The 14,974-nt window shown below is 29.8% G+C and overlaps 2 protein-coding genes across 2 annotated transcripts; both read left to right on the top strand.

The window, feature by feature from the left end:
• The first annotated feature begins 5,674 nt into the window (after window positions 1-5,674).
• LOC120250700 (ABSCISIC ACID-INSENSITIVE 5-like protein 2) lies at window positions 5,675-7,090 on the top strand. The gene is made up of 3 exons (XM_039259535.1): window positions 5,675-5,964; window positions 6,065-6,136; window positions 6,750-7,090. The coding sequence occupies exons 1-3, from the start codon at window positions 5,716-5,718 to the stop codon at window positions 6,828-6,830; spliced, it is 402 nt and encodes a 133-aa protein (XP_039115469.1). The 5' UTR covers window positions 5,675-5,715; the 3' UTR covers window positions 6,831-7,090.
• A 4,476-nt stretch (window positions 7,091-11,566) lies between these two features.
• On the top strand, window positions 11,567-14,974 carry LOC120249919 (serine/threonine-protein kinase rio2-like). Its single transcript, XM_039258629.1, has 3 exons — window positions 11,567-11,752; window positions 12,333-12,487; window positions 14,306-14,974. Exons 2-3 carry the CDS (start codon window positions 12,362-12,364, stop codon window positions 14,783-14,785), a joined length of 606 nt encoding a protein of 201 aa, XP_039114563.1. The 5' UTR covers window positions 11,567-11,752; window positions 12,333-12,361; the 3' UTR covers window positions 14,786-14,974.

The following is a 14,974-nucleotide window of genomic DNA, read 5'->3' as shown; positions in this document are numbered from 1 at the left end:
AATCAATGTTATTGTTTCTTAAATTAGTTTATTTTAAATAACATGAAAATTGAGAGAAAAAAAATTACTTATTTGACGTTTCAAATTTTTGTGAACATTGACGGAGAAAGGGATCTGAGAACAAAATCTTATTCTATTTTTATTATTTAAGAAATTAATGGCATCATTCTGTTTTTGTTTTTATATTTTTCAAATAATTGTATAAAATTAATTTCTTAAATAGGTGTAATTAAAAAAAATTAAGTAAAACTATTTTCATAACGAATCTAAAAAAACCTCATTAAAAAAAACAAGCTTGTTTGGTGGACATGATAGGATATTACTATTTGATAGGAGTAGAAAGAATATGATCATGCTCATATCCTATCATATATTTTGTTATTCTATATTTTACTTTTGTTATCCATAATGTGAAAAATCAAGCTAAGGCTGTGTTTGATTGGCAATATGAAAAATGGCTGCAAAAGAAAAAATTTTCATGGAAAATGAAAAAAATAGTCATTTGATTAGCATTATTTTCTAACTATAAAATCAAAAAAAATTATGAAAAATTCAGATTTTGTTGTTTGATTGGTTTTATTTTACACGAAAAATGTAACATTTTACATGAAAAAAAACCTCTTTTGTTGTTTGATTGCATCAATTTTTACTGGAAAAAGTCACATTTCCCATGGATTTTTTTTTTAAAAATTATTAAAATTGTTCATGTAGAACTTGAAGTTCAATTAATTATAAACAGTGCTACATAGAATTGAATTTTACCATTAAAACGCCTCGGGATCACTGATCTGGATAAATTTATTTAAAATATTACCAAGTTATATAATTTATCCTTTTTTTAATTTAAAAAAAAAAGAAAAAACATTGAAGTTGATCCTCGCATGTTATTTTATCCCATAGCCCTTTACATTTCCTTCGAAAACTTTTCGCAGGATGGAGTGAGGAAAAATTTTTCACTGATTTGAAAGAAAATAAGGTCACGTGATAGAGTTTGTGGAAAAAATTTTCACAAATAATTTTGGCAAACAAACAGTCTATTCAGCTAGAAAATGACCCGTGGAAAATTTTTCCATGGAAAAAAGGGCAATCAAACACAGCCTAAAGAAAAAACGTAATCAAAGAAGAGATTTAGATAAAAAAAACAATTTGTTCAACTATGAGATTAGTGGAGAAACTCTTTGTAAGGGATTTTTAAAAATGAAGAGGTGTATCTATTAATTATTTCATCATGTGAAAAGTCATATAATAATTTATCTATGCCTATTCATCAAGACACAACACTATACTAAGGTCATCTCCAATCCAAAACTCTATATTTGGCGCTTCAATACACAAAAATACAACTTCTATAGTAAAAGTTTTTCCAACCACCATCTCTATTTTTAACTCAAAAATAGAATATTCTAAAAATATTCTTTTCACTTCACACTTTTATATTCATACTAGTAATAAATTTAATCATCTTTAATTTTCAACAACCAACCCCTTCTAGATCTAACATGTTTAATGATATCTTTCGGGTATATGTGGAAGCTGAGCGATAACATGCCAGATTATTAGACTCAATCTACTTCAGCTTTTCATTAGTCAGATTTTGAGTGTTGTGGTATCACTATCGACGATAATCTATAGCTTACGACTATTTTTCTACGTTTTTATTTTATTGTTTATGTAATTTTCGTTAATTTTAATGAAGTTATATTTCGTGTATTATTTTCATTAATTTTTTATTTATTAATTGAAAAATACAAACTTAAATTATGAGGTATTTAATTTAATTAAAATATAAACTTATAAATATAAATTTTATAAAAAAGAATAAAAAAGAATAAAAAGAAAAAATAAATTTAAAAATAAAATTGAAAAACAAGATAGATAAAAATAAACTGAAAATTAAAACGAAAACCCAAAAAGATAAATAATAAATTGAAAAAATAGAAAAAAAAAATAAACTAAAAATTAAAACTAAAAAACCAAATAAGATAAAAAGATTAATAATAAAGTAAAAAATAAACTGAAAGTTAAAATTAAAACCAAAAAGATAAAAGATAAACTAATAAACTAAAATTAAAACCGAAAACCGAAAAGTTAAAAAGATAAACTAATAAACCTGAAAAATAAAACTGATATAATGACTAAAAATTAAAACTGAAAGAAAAACTCAAAATGAAAAACTGACTACAAAAACATATAGCAGTTTGCTAAATTTGGCGGATTTGGATTAAAACACCAAATATATAGCATGGTTGGAGAAGCCCTAATCTAATAAGCAACTCTTATAATACAACTAATGAGAGATTGTCTTTTGTAATTTCATTAATTAATGAATGGTTGCTTTATTTGAAAAAGATGTCTCATTAGTGAAGTGTTGTGTCTCATTAATGAAATAGCGTCTCTTTAATGAAGTGGTTTATTGAAGTTGTGTGTCTTGTTGAATGACACTCATTATTTAAGTGATGTGTCTCTTTTCTAAACACCACTTTATTCCTATAAAAATAATCTCCTATTATCATTCAAGTCAATTGAATGAAAACAAACGCTTCACTAATTCATTTGCTTTGTTTTTTGAGTGCACAAAAGATAAAAGGAAATTTTCACTTTGTAAAAGTCATTGTTGTCTTTGCTTGAGTTTGAAAGTGCAAACCATACTCAAGGGTCTTCATTGTAGCCTAAAAGAAATTCATCATTCAATCCATTTTGCTTTCAAGGTTTGAAATTAGGTGAAGGCGAATTAAGCCTAAAAGAAAGTGTTTCCCACGCCTTAAAAACTTATGCACTATTTTTTTTCTTATCTCTTCTTCTCTATTCCTTTAAGAACCATTCCCACCAACACTCTTTAATTGGTTCGGATGCATTTAAAATAATGAAATTAGTGTTTTTTGTCCTAAGGTCCCCTTTGGTATTTGCATGGAAACACTTTCCCTGCAAAGTATTTCCTTGCATTTACTTTCCCTACAAAGTAACAATAGATGTTTTATATAAACCTTGAAAATTGCAATTTAAATACATGAAAAATGAATTCTTTTGTTTGGTATGAATAAGCTTTCCATGCAAAGGTATGTTTATTCTCAATTTTACCCTTCAATGAATATCAATTATTTTAATTTTAACTATGTTTTAATTTTCACATTAATAAATAAATTAATAAAGTTTCTTATATACTCGGCAAAAGTAGATGTTTAATTCATGCTTTTCAATTATGAAAAATATGATTACCCGAATCCAAGAGGCTTGCTTCCTATATGAATTCTGGCAATCATATAGATCTCACCTAAAGAAAAGGTATTGCACATGTTTTTTTCAATGAGTTTTAAATAAAAATTCATTATCAATTTAAGCAATAAAAAAAGATTCTTAAAAAATTATAAAAAATTATATGACTTACCGGGATTGGCTTGCGCTAGGGTTTTGAAAAAGAAGGCGATGGAGAAATTCTTCGCTAAAGTTAGGGTTATTAAAAAGAAGACGACAAAAGAGAAGAATTTTAATGTTATAAAAAAAAGTAAAATTGGAGTTTTACATGTCTCCTATTTTCCCACCCCGTTTCATACCCTCCTCCCTTGTGAATCTTTTTCATTGGTCAAAGGGAAAGTAATTGCAATTTCACCATTATTTTACATGATTTTTTTTTCAACCAAACATATAAAAGTTTTTGACATTAACTTTCCAGGTAAAGTTGTTACTTTTCCTTGTACTAAACGGCTCCGGAATCAACACGATCAAAAAGCGGATACAATCAAACCTAAATGTGGGAGAAAAACCAAATAAAATGGCATTATCCTATTTCCCACCCTATACTCCCATATATATATATATATATATATATATATATATATCTTATCCTATCATCTTATCTTAGCCACCAAACGAGCCCGATCTAGTTGTTTTATGTAATTATTAGTGTATATATTTTTAATAATAATTTAATAATCATATGAAATTAAATAAACTAATATGATAATATATTTTGTAAAAACTAAATATAAAATAAATATAAATAAAATTTATGATGACAAGTATAAGTTCAATGCTTAGAATTATTATAATGTAGTTAAAAAAATGGATTTGTTATCTATTTTTGTCATTGTTTTTAAAACAAAAATTTAGAAAACATCTAGTTGTTCTTAGTTTTTTATTTTTAAAAACACTTTGTTGTTTTTAATTTTTAAAAACAATTATAAAACACATGATCAAAGAAGTTTTTATTTTTTTATTTTTTCAGTTTTCAAGAATAGACAATTGTTCTCAAAATAGTAATCAAACAAGCCCGAAATATATTTTAAAATAAAGATTGTATGAGACAGTCACACCACGGCAAATATACAAAATAGGTTTTCCAAATAACGTGAATAATGCCACTTTAGCGTTCCCGTCATTCTTTCTTAAATAAACTTCAAATTCAAATTGTATGTATCCCTAAATTCTAAAGATTGTAGCATATTATAAACTCTACCTAAAACCCTAAACCTTAAACCCAAATATTATAATTTTTCATACCCAAAGTTTTTCATATATATCTTAGCATATGATGACTTTTTTTTTTCAAATTGATTTTAATGTGATCTATTTAATTTTGCTACAGGTGTTATTATAAAGGATAATTTTTGTCTACATACAATTTATATCATATAAACATAAGACATTAGCTTCTCATGCCATATCCTTTCCTTTGTGGATTTGAAGGGAGAAAATCGTACGCGGTGTAATGGACCCTAATTTATATTCTAAGTATTTGTGATAAAAAAAAGCTATTTAAAATTTTAAAATACCCATAAAAAAAAAATTGGAATATCACCCTATCAATAAAACAAAATGATAACATCTAAATTTATGTTTAATTTTGATTGATTTGAGATCTCAACATATATATAATAAAACACAAACTAACAACAATTAAAATCAATCTCTATAGCTTAAAACAATCAAATAAATAAATATTTAATTAATTAAGAAAAATAGAAAGTGTTTCACAAGAATGTAAAAAAGCAAAGATCTCAACAAATAGCACCGGTTCTACTGATTGCCACAACGGCCCCCGCATATCTCCAACTAATTCTCACCCTCTCCTTTATATCTTCTTCATCTTCTGCATCCCTTCTTCAATGAACACTCTCTTCAATCTCAGAGGTTTGTTCTTTATCTCCTCATCTACATCTTCAATATATACAATCCATGCATGCATTCATTGTATTCTTATTAAATTTCTTTGTGTGTGTGTGTGTGTTCTTTTTTTAATATAGGAATTAATTGTATCAGATATGCTTGAGAGAGTGTTCGAATTGCTAATATATAATGAGACACAGAGCAGCAGTATGTAGCCTCACAATTGATGAGGTGCAAAACCATTTGCCGGAACTTGGGAAGCCATTAAATCAGATGAAGTTAGATCGGTTAGATGAGCTATTGAGTAGTTTCTCTGCAGTGGATCAAGCCTCATCTTCTTGTTCATCAATTGCTGATAATTCCGTGCCTTTGTTGAGTAATTATAACCATAGTATTAATAAGAGAACGGATGAAGTTTGGCACGGAATTGTTCAAGGCAATGCAGAGAAGTGTGTTGGTGAAACTACACTTGAAGAATTCTTGTTTCGAACTGGTGCTATTCATTTAGGTAGTCAAGATCATTGTGTGATGCAGCAACAACAACAGCAACAACATCAGCAACAACATTCAGATTGGTGGAATTATCAAGAAGAACAAAAACAGCAGATATCAATGTTGAATTCAAATGTTTCAGTGTTTGTGAACAAGATGATTGGAGATGGTTGTGGTGTTAGTGATAATCATCAAATGGGAATGCAAGGAATGGTGGCATTGCCAAGGCTCAAACATACAATGTCTGATCCTCAATTTCCTGAGGCAATGAAACAGTGTGATGAGAGCTTTGATAAGAGCTTTCAAAGGAAGCAGAAAAGGATGATAAAAAATCGAGAATCTGCTGCCAGGTCTAGAGCTAGGAAGCAAGTGAGTTTCTGTTTGAAATTGTCGAAAATTATAGATTATATACATATATATATATATATATATATGATGATGATGATTTTTGGTTTTGTTGGTTGTGTAGGCATATATATCTCAATTGGAAGAAGAGGTTACCAAGTTGACAGATGAGAACAAGAGGCTCAAGAAGCAAAAGGTATGCAAGAAGAGATTTGAGTCCAAAGTCTTAATACTGATTTCTGAAATGTATATATTTATATATTACTGATTTATGATTTTTATATATATATATATGAAGTTGTATTGCATTAATGGTTTATGAAGTATTGTATGAATTGAACAAAAAAGATTGAAATTATTTAGAGAAAGAGTGATTATTTGTGATTTGAATTTGCTGGTAATGTGGATGTAGTAATAAATGTGTATATTTAGGTGGATTATCCACATTGTAATGCCGGATCAATGGCCGGAGCAATGAACCTATTTATTATAAAACAATGCTAATGTGGATGTGATAATAAATGTGTATATTTAGGTGGATTATCCACATTGTCATGCCGGATTAATCGTATTCTGGACTGGAGCAATAAACCTATTTGAAATAAAACAAAGCATTGTTTTGATACATTGAGCAAAGGAATAATAGAGACTCCAATGAGATTGATTCAATTTCTCAATGATTTATTTAACACCAATTACATTAATTTTTATGGAATGTTCTGTTCTATGTACACACATATATACATAAATATAATTACTTTTATTTATTTATTTATTTATTTATTTATTTATTTATTCTTATTTAACAGGAGGATGATATGAGAATGAGATTATATGAACTTGAAGAGCCCAAGTACCAACTCAGGCGCACAAGCTCCGGTCACTTTTAAGGCATGACACTCCTTTCTAATTTAGAGAAGGGCATGAGCCGATTAAGAGGAGGGCCTGATCTATCAGTTTTGGGTCACCAAAAGCTGAACCAGAACTGGCCTTTGCTACAAGAATGATTGGCCGGGCTGATTCAACTCACAGACCCGCAAGGTCTTTGAGTGAACCGGGGCCCGACCCGCTCATTCCCTGACCTGAACACACTGTGTTAGCAGGTAGGCCATCAAGACCGTTGGATTGGAATTTATATTTTTTTATTATTAAATAGGGCCATGGCTGATGGCTAGAAATTTCTTTTTATGTTTTATTATTAAATAAAAATTATTCATTGGAGAGAGTTAAAGAGTCAAAAACCATGTCCATGTTGAGACATGTCTTAACCACTCAAATTAAGGTAGTGTTTGACTACAAGCAAGTAATGGTTCCGCTATCGGGGAATTATTCTTTGATTTGATGGATATCCATTTTTGAGTATCCATGAGAGGGGATTAATTACCCCACAGAGAGTAATGGGATTTCTGGATTCCTTTTGAGAGGGTAATGACCATTACCCCAAATGGTCATTCATTTTATGAGAAATTCCCATTTTACCCCAATCTAATTTATTTTTATTTAAAATTATTTATGTAGTAATTAAATTATAATAATTAATTCCAATAATTATTAAATTAAGATATTTTATTTAAATATTTAATCTAAATAATTAAAATTAATAATGATATTTAAAATGTTTATAAATAAATAAAATTAATTAATTAACCGTTAATTATAATAATTAAACTGTAAAGTGAGAAATTTAATTATAATTAAATATTTTATAATTAAAGAAAAATTAATTAATACAAAATATTGTTATAAATAAAAATATTTATTATTAAACCTAAACTCGTTATTTTATTTAGCATTATTGATTTATATTAAGGACACAAACGTGTGTGTGTATATATATATATATACTAGATGGCAATTATAAGCAACTCTCTAATGTGTCAACAAATTAATAGTAAATCTATTGAAAGGTTAAATATGTGGTTGCATAAAACTCATTCGAAAAATCTAATTTATTTTTAAAACAAAAAAATAATTCTAGTGATTTATAAAGTTCACCATAATTATAAATAATTCAAAATAATTAAAAAATGGATAATTTGCGCTTAATTACCCCACTACAATGTCTGGTGAATCGGATTTAAAAAATAATAATAATTAAAAAAATGCAAAAAAAAAAATCCTAATAAATCACAATAATTTGAAACAACTTAAAATAATTTAAAATAACTTGAAAAGGTTAAGATGTTGTATACCAGGTAAACGAAGTTCTTTATGTGCCATTTTAATTATAAGGGGAATTAAAGCTTATCTCGTTATACACTAAAAATTTATAATAAGCATCTAAATAAACAAACAAATTATCTAATCTTTATTTTTGTAAGATTCAAAATTAACTGAGTATCTAACTAAAAATTTTACAGTTGTTCAATAACATTACCAGTAATATACAAAACCAAATACTTTGCAGAGATATAACTTTGTGCAGGTATTAAAGACAAAAACTAAATCCATAACTCTAGTGCTAATACCCCAATGATATTCAAATAAATTAAATTTATCAACAAAAATAGTCGATGATATTTTAAAAATTATATACAGTAGGAAAATATTAAAAAAAAATAAATATTAAATTATTTCACTTGGTTAGAGAGTTCTCCAATGGGCTTTCAAAGAAAAAAAAACTGAGAAGGCATAAGTTTGCTGAGTCATTATCCCACTTGAGATCAATGACATGACCCGGCGTAGATGACTAGGATTTTCTGGTGATCATGTAAGTAACTGGGGTCAGAATTATTCTGGTGATTACCTGGTGAAATAAAATAAACTTGAATAATTCATTTAATATAAATTAAAATACGGTAATAAAATTAAAGATGAGCAAAGTTCAATGACCTATCTTAAAATTAACCTAATAAGAGTGTGAATAATAACAATATATTATTTAAATGAATTATTATTATTATTATTATTTTTTTGAGAAAGCGACAATGACCAGAAACCCGAAAACGCTAGACGCTGAGGAAGCAGGCTCAACGCCGACCCACGTGCCATCACTGCAGTAGGGGACATGAGGTTCGATCTCGAGTCCCTCCCCGAAAACGAACAGCCTCTACGAAAGGGCGACCGATACTCAATCGATCCCAAAGGCCGTTGGTTTAAATGAATTATTAAATATTTATTTTTTTCTCTATGGTTTACTGGGTTCTGTCTGGCATTCTTTATGTAGCGGTGTTCCATTGAATTTTAAAATTTTAAAATATTAAATTAAAAAATATCTAAGTATTAAAGAGAGTCAGGTGCGAGTCACGTGACCACAAACCACTCACCCTACCACATCACTCTCACGCGCGTGTCACGTGGACGAGTAAGTACCTGTGACCGTTGAGTGTGAAATCCGGACCTGAATTCTTTATAAAACGGGATTAATATGTATCCACTCGAGTATAAACACCGCTAAACGACAAAAAACACTTAAAAAAGCTGAACTCTCTATTGACTCAGCGTTGTTTACGCTCACCTCAGGTATCTGTTGACCCTCCAAACGTAATTAGATTTTTAAACTTAATTTTTTTTAAAGGCCAAGACGCCAAGTCTCCTTTTTCATTTCATTTTATTTTATTTTGATTTTCCCTGGTAAAACAGTTTGAAGCGGAAAATATATCTACATATTGATACATTTTTAATAAATTTGCGCAGGTGAATAATTTAAATTAATAAATATGATAAAATAAATATAAATTTTAAGTTTTTCAGGCATTTAATGATTATATTTACAGCAATGAAAATATTATGTTTAGTTGGGTGTACCCTACAAAACATTAATATTTATGTATTTAATTTATGATATAACTTATATATGCATGTATGTTTATGTTGATGATTGAGACAGGTGAATATATATATATATATATATATATATATATATATATATATATATATATATATATATATTTAAAAGAATAAAAGATGTTAACATCGAGATTTCAGGGGGAAAAAAAGAATTACCCATTCCATTTAAAATTTAAAAATGAAATATAAATTTCTGATAATTTAAAAATAATCTAAATATATATCTACATGGCATAACCCAGAAGTTCATAGCCACAAATTTGAAGTGTTGAAAAAAAACAAAAAACATAATGTGGATAATTATTAAAAAAAATAATACAATTCAGTCCATACAAAACCAATCTATATCTTATAAAAACAAAAAATCCAAAATAAACTAAAATAATAATTTTTACATTTTAAATCTGAATTAAATACCATCGTACCAACATAAAAGCAGTTGGTATTTTATTTCACTCCTAATCTCAAACTAAAGATCTAGAATGAGGATCTTGTGGCTTGTCTTTGTATCGGTATAAAATAAAATTTTCAACAAATATTTACATTTATAAGATCTAAATTCAACAATAATTTAAATTTTTACTCTTAAAATCCAAACTAAAACATTTTCAATCTTTAAGAACATAAATGTAAGTTGTATATTGTTCTCAGGTGTCGGGGTCCTAGACTTAGAGCTCTCTAACTCATAAATGCACAATGACTCTCGTGAAAGTTATGCACTTTTCTCTTTCAGTGTTATATAATATGAGATTAATTCTTAGAGCTTATTAAGCCAATATAATTTATGTATATTTATATCTATTTGTCGCTTTGACATCTCTTCATAAAAATCGCTTGTAGTTTTCTAAAAACCAAATTATAGACTTGGCTTATTTATTTATTAATATATATATAAAGTATTTATATATGTTTATATATTAGGTAAATAAATACTACATAACTGTATTATTATTATTAAATAAGGAAAGTTAACGGTGGGCGAGCGCAAAGTAACAAAAGAGTGAATAAAAAGGACATATCCGTTGTTTGCTGCTTAACTAACCCACCAACATGGACCAACCCAAAGAGAAACTTTAACCATAGTTTAACTTATTAATCACCATGGTTAAAAAAAAAATATCATACCTAAAGATGGACCCCACATCGAATCCTATTCCATCCACACTAACTTTTAAACTCCATCCAAAATGGGCCCCACCAACTCTTAGCTTCAGAAAGGTCTGCCCTGCATTGCAATCAATGATTAACCCAAGTCCAAATTTATCTTATAAAACTTCTTCACCCATATTACCAGTAAAAAAATATATATTTGAAAAATATATTTACAAATAGTAATTTGGTGTAGAGATCCAATTTACTTGTTTTTAGATGGGTACAAATGTAAAAAAAAAAAAAACACAAGGAAATTGTTTGATTAATGGTTTATTCAATTGAGGTTTGTTGAGAAAACAATAAACAATAAATAATAATAAAAAATAATAATAATAATAATAATAGAGGTTGAAACTTTGAAAGCTAATAAATTTTGGAAAGGTGAGTGTGGGGTACCACATTGAAATATAGTAATTAAAAAAAGGGGTAATTAATTAGTAAAAAAAAGAAAAGAAAGGACCTCATTAATTAGAGGAGGTGAGGTGAGGTGAGAGGTGAGATGAGGGTGCTTAATAATTAATTAATAATTAGTAATTAATAATAATTAATAAGTTTTAATTAATCTAATGCCCACTTGCGACTTCTCCAATCTATTTCTACGGGCAGCGAAGCCAAAGCCTTCTCCAGTTCAAAGAGTGCCTGCCCGAACTGCCCGAACTGCCCGGGTTCTCATCTTTTTCCCCCAAAAAAAAAGGAAAAATTGTGAGCCTTTCCGCTTCTCAAGTAAACTACTTCATTCATAGACCTCGCTCCCACTTCTCCGCTCTCTGATCAAGATCCAGATCGCAATCCAACGGTCCAGGATGAAGCTCTTCCTCCTCTCGCCGGAAATCCTTTAGATTCACCTTCTCTTCTCCTTCCTCGCGTTCAGGTACTCCGGATCTCCTCGCTTTCTTCTTGGCTTCCCAGATCTTTTGTTTTCCTTGTTAAATCCTGAGGTTTTTGTTGGTTTTTTCCCTTTTTTGAGGTTTTTGAACGATTTATTATTGTTTTTCTTTGTTTTTGTTGAATTTTATTTTATTTTTTTAGGTTTTTCCTTCCGATTCATCCCCTTTTCCTCTGTTTTGTTCTTCGTTGATTCCTTGTTAGAAACCTTTTTTTCACATTTTTTTTTTAGTTTTTTAACCGTATATATTTTTTTAGGTTTTTTTTTTAAATTTTAAATAAAAAAGTTATTTTGTGTGTTCTAGAGAAAAAATTTTGTCGATTCTCTAACGGTCTACTAATTTGACCTATATACCCTTCTCTGCCCAGAAAGATTCTGTGTCTTCTATCGCTTTTTTGTCGTGATTTTTGATATTTGTCTGGGCACTTTCGTCATTACAAATTTTTGAAAAAAAAATTTTTAGCGAAAACGGAAAATAAAAAAATAAAAAATAAAAAATCAGATTTTTTTTAAAAGTTTATTCAGAGTTCAGAACTAACGGTCACGATTTCGTCCTGCTCTCCAGGATTTATCGACACGTAATCACAACCGTCCATGATGGAAACGCTTGCGCCGGCGTTCGCTCACCCGGGCCCACTAACCTTCACCGGTGAATCACCTGTTGGCTGCGGTGCAGTAACCGCCCCCACCGCCTCCACCAAAGCTCACCTCCCAAACCCGGTAAGCTTACCTCCCAAACCCCCTTCCTTCTCTCTATTCCATCCGTTGTCCTCTCTGGTCCGGAACTGAAAACGGAATCCAATGAAATTTGTGATTGGATTTGAATTCCGGACTGGGCCCCACCTCGGATAAAGCATCACCCTGTTTTTATGTTTTGGCCCCCTTTCTCTCTATCGTGCCGAGAACCCGGTGCCCTTTTTTTTTAAGAGAATCTCGAATATTTCGGGAATATTCCCTTGATATTTTCACCCCCGTTTCGTCTTTCATACACGCCCACTCTTTCCTTTATTATTATTATTATTATTATTATTATTATTATTATGATATCTTTTAAGATGCTTGATTATGATACTCGTTTAGGGTTTTTTTATTTAAAATATAGGGTGAATACGGCGTGCTACGCACGTGCTATCGTACTCCAGTTCGATGTAGAATGTTCTCTGGGACACGTGTCAGGCAGATGCTTGACTTAGATTCGAAGCTTGTATGAATTAAATAAAAATTATTATTGTAATCCCTCCACGCTTTAAAAGCTGTGGTCCTCCTATATTCCTAATTTCTATTAATTAATTAATTAGTTAATTGAGCTTGCTTGTGATTTGAGTTTAAATTATTGATGGGTTTAGACTTTTCTTCTTATTATTATTTTTTTAAATGATGTATGTGTGTGTTTTTTTTAATCATGTTAATCACCAATGAATTCAATTTATTACTTTGAAAATTTTGTAAGTGCAGATCTTGTACTAGTGTGTGAAAATCCGTAGTTTTGAGTGTATTCTACTTTGCACTAAGATCAGGTGTTTATTTGAAATACAGTGACCATAGTAAATTGTTATGAGCTATAATTAATTATTATGTAGTTCATTAGTTTGTGTACTTTGCTCTTGTTAGTTGACTATAAATGCACTTTTAGTTTTGGCTTTTTGTATATATATATATATATATGTATGTTTTATTTCAAGATCATATAACTTTTTTGGATGGGAATATATTTTTTTTAACAGTTAAATTGTTTTGAGTTGAACGATTAAATGACCAAAGAAAAAACAAAGGTATAAACTTAAGAGTTAAATCTTTTGTTTAAGGTTCATTCTGACTCAACAGATACACTAATCAATTGATGTATGAGGATTTTTGTTTTTATAGCCTTTTAGTTTATTTTATTTATGTCTTTATTTTATTTTATTATTTTTCCAAAGACTTTGTTGTATTTTTAGGGTTTGCATTACTATATAAATACTTGAAACTTTATGTCTGAGCAGATAATAAAAATTTCCAAAATTTCTCTTTTCAATTGATTTGTGTATCTACTACTGTGTCACATTCCTATACCGGAAAATGTTGGAGCTTGTTTAGAGTTAAATATTCTAAACTTGTGTTAGTAGTAGCAGTGCTTGTGTGAATCGACTTAATTCCTTTCAAGCAATGTGTTTAGAGATTCTCATTGCTTTAGAAGTGCGCTTGTTTGAGTTGTTCTCTAGGGGATTGAACCAATTAATGGGTGAAACTTTTGCTGTATGTGCTCATAATGCAAATGTGTAATGTCTGATGAGTATTGGATACCATCAAAATTTTTAAGGAAAATGGAAGTTGTGTTGTTTTTTATTTGATTTGTTTGAGCCTTTTTGTAATGGAAAATTTTGATTTTTTAGAGGGACAGTGTTTTAGGTGCATGTCACGACCCAAACCCAACCGAAAAGTCAAAAATGCTGGTAGCAAAATGTTCATGTTGGAAATGTCTCTAAGAATGAACTGGTTTTTGTTAAATTTCCGTATGATGTGCTTGTTTACCCTCACATTTGATTGTTCTACATTCAGGATTCTTTTGGGTTTTACAACCAACCAGAGTTTCAGATGACGAGGCGGAACAAGGGCAAGTCTGAGCCTGTTGATGCTGATGACGATGATGGCGATGATGACAGGGATGGGGACGAGGATGATGAAGGTGTCTTTGGGGAAGGCGGAGATGATGGCTCCGGGGAAGATGAAGGTGGCTATGAGAAGCCTAACAATACCAGCAAGAAAAACACCGGTGGAGATGCTGGAGGTGAGGAGAACGGAGAGGATGAAGAGGAAGAACCTGAGGATGATAATGATGATGATGATAATGATAATGCGATGATGATGACGATGATGAAGATGATGACGATGATGATGGTGGGGACGATGGAGACGACGGGGCTGAAGAGGAGGCTGATGAAGAACAACCTAACGAAGAGGAAGAAGACGATGAGGATGAGGAGGCGCTTCAACCCCCGAAGAAGAGGAAGAAGTGATCATCAACTCTTTTTTTTATAAAAATCAAGTCTCAATGCTTCCTTTGTTCTTCTTACTCTAGAGATGATTTCCTTGTTCTTCTTTCCCTCTTGTTCCTAACTTTAAATTTTCTTATTTGCAATGGTGTTGAAAAACACCTTAGGATATGCACTATGTACCTGTGTACTATTTTATCTATCAATTAGAGAGTTTATGATCCTTTTAGGCATA

Source organism: Dioscorea cayenensis, chromosome 19, assembly GCF_009730915.1.
Source record: "Dioscorea cayenensis subsp. rotundata cultivar TDr96_F1 chromosome 19, TDr96_F1_v2_PseudoChromosome.rev07_lg8_w22 25.fasta, whole genome shotgun sequence".
Taxonomy (NCBI): Eukaryota; Viridiplantae; Streptophyta; class Magnoliopsida; order Dioscoreales; family Dioscoreaceae; genus Dioscorea; species Dioscorea cayenensis.
This window is presented reverse-complemented; position numbering and strand designations above follow the sequence as displayed.

What these genes read in the sequence shown, in the direction of transcription:
- LOC120250700 (XM_039259535.1), top strand. Translation starts at nt 5,716, where the DNA reads ATGTTGAATTCAAATGTTTCAGTGTTTGTGAACAAGATGATTGGAGAT. An exon ending in GGTCTAGAGCTAGGAAGCAA is followed by an intron (nt 5,965 to 6,064) that starts GTGAGTTTCTGT and finishes TTGGTTGTGTAG; the next exon opens with GCATATATATCTCAATTGGA. An exon ending in AGAGGCTCAAGAAGCAAAAG is followed by an intron (nt 6,137 to 6,749) that starts GTATGCAAGAAG and finishes CTTATTTAACAG; the next exon opens with GAGGATGATATGAGAATGAG.
- LOC120249919 (XM_039258629.1), top strand. Translation starts at nt 12,362, where the DNA reads ATGATGGAAACGCTTGCGCCGGCGTTCGCTCACCCGGGCCCACTAACC. An exon ending in AAGCTCACCTCCCAAACCCG is followed by an intron (nt 12,488 to 14,305) that starts GTAAGCTTACCT and finishes TTCTACATTCAG; the next exon opens with GATTCTTTTGGGTTTTACAA.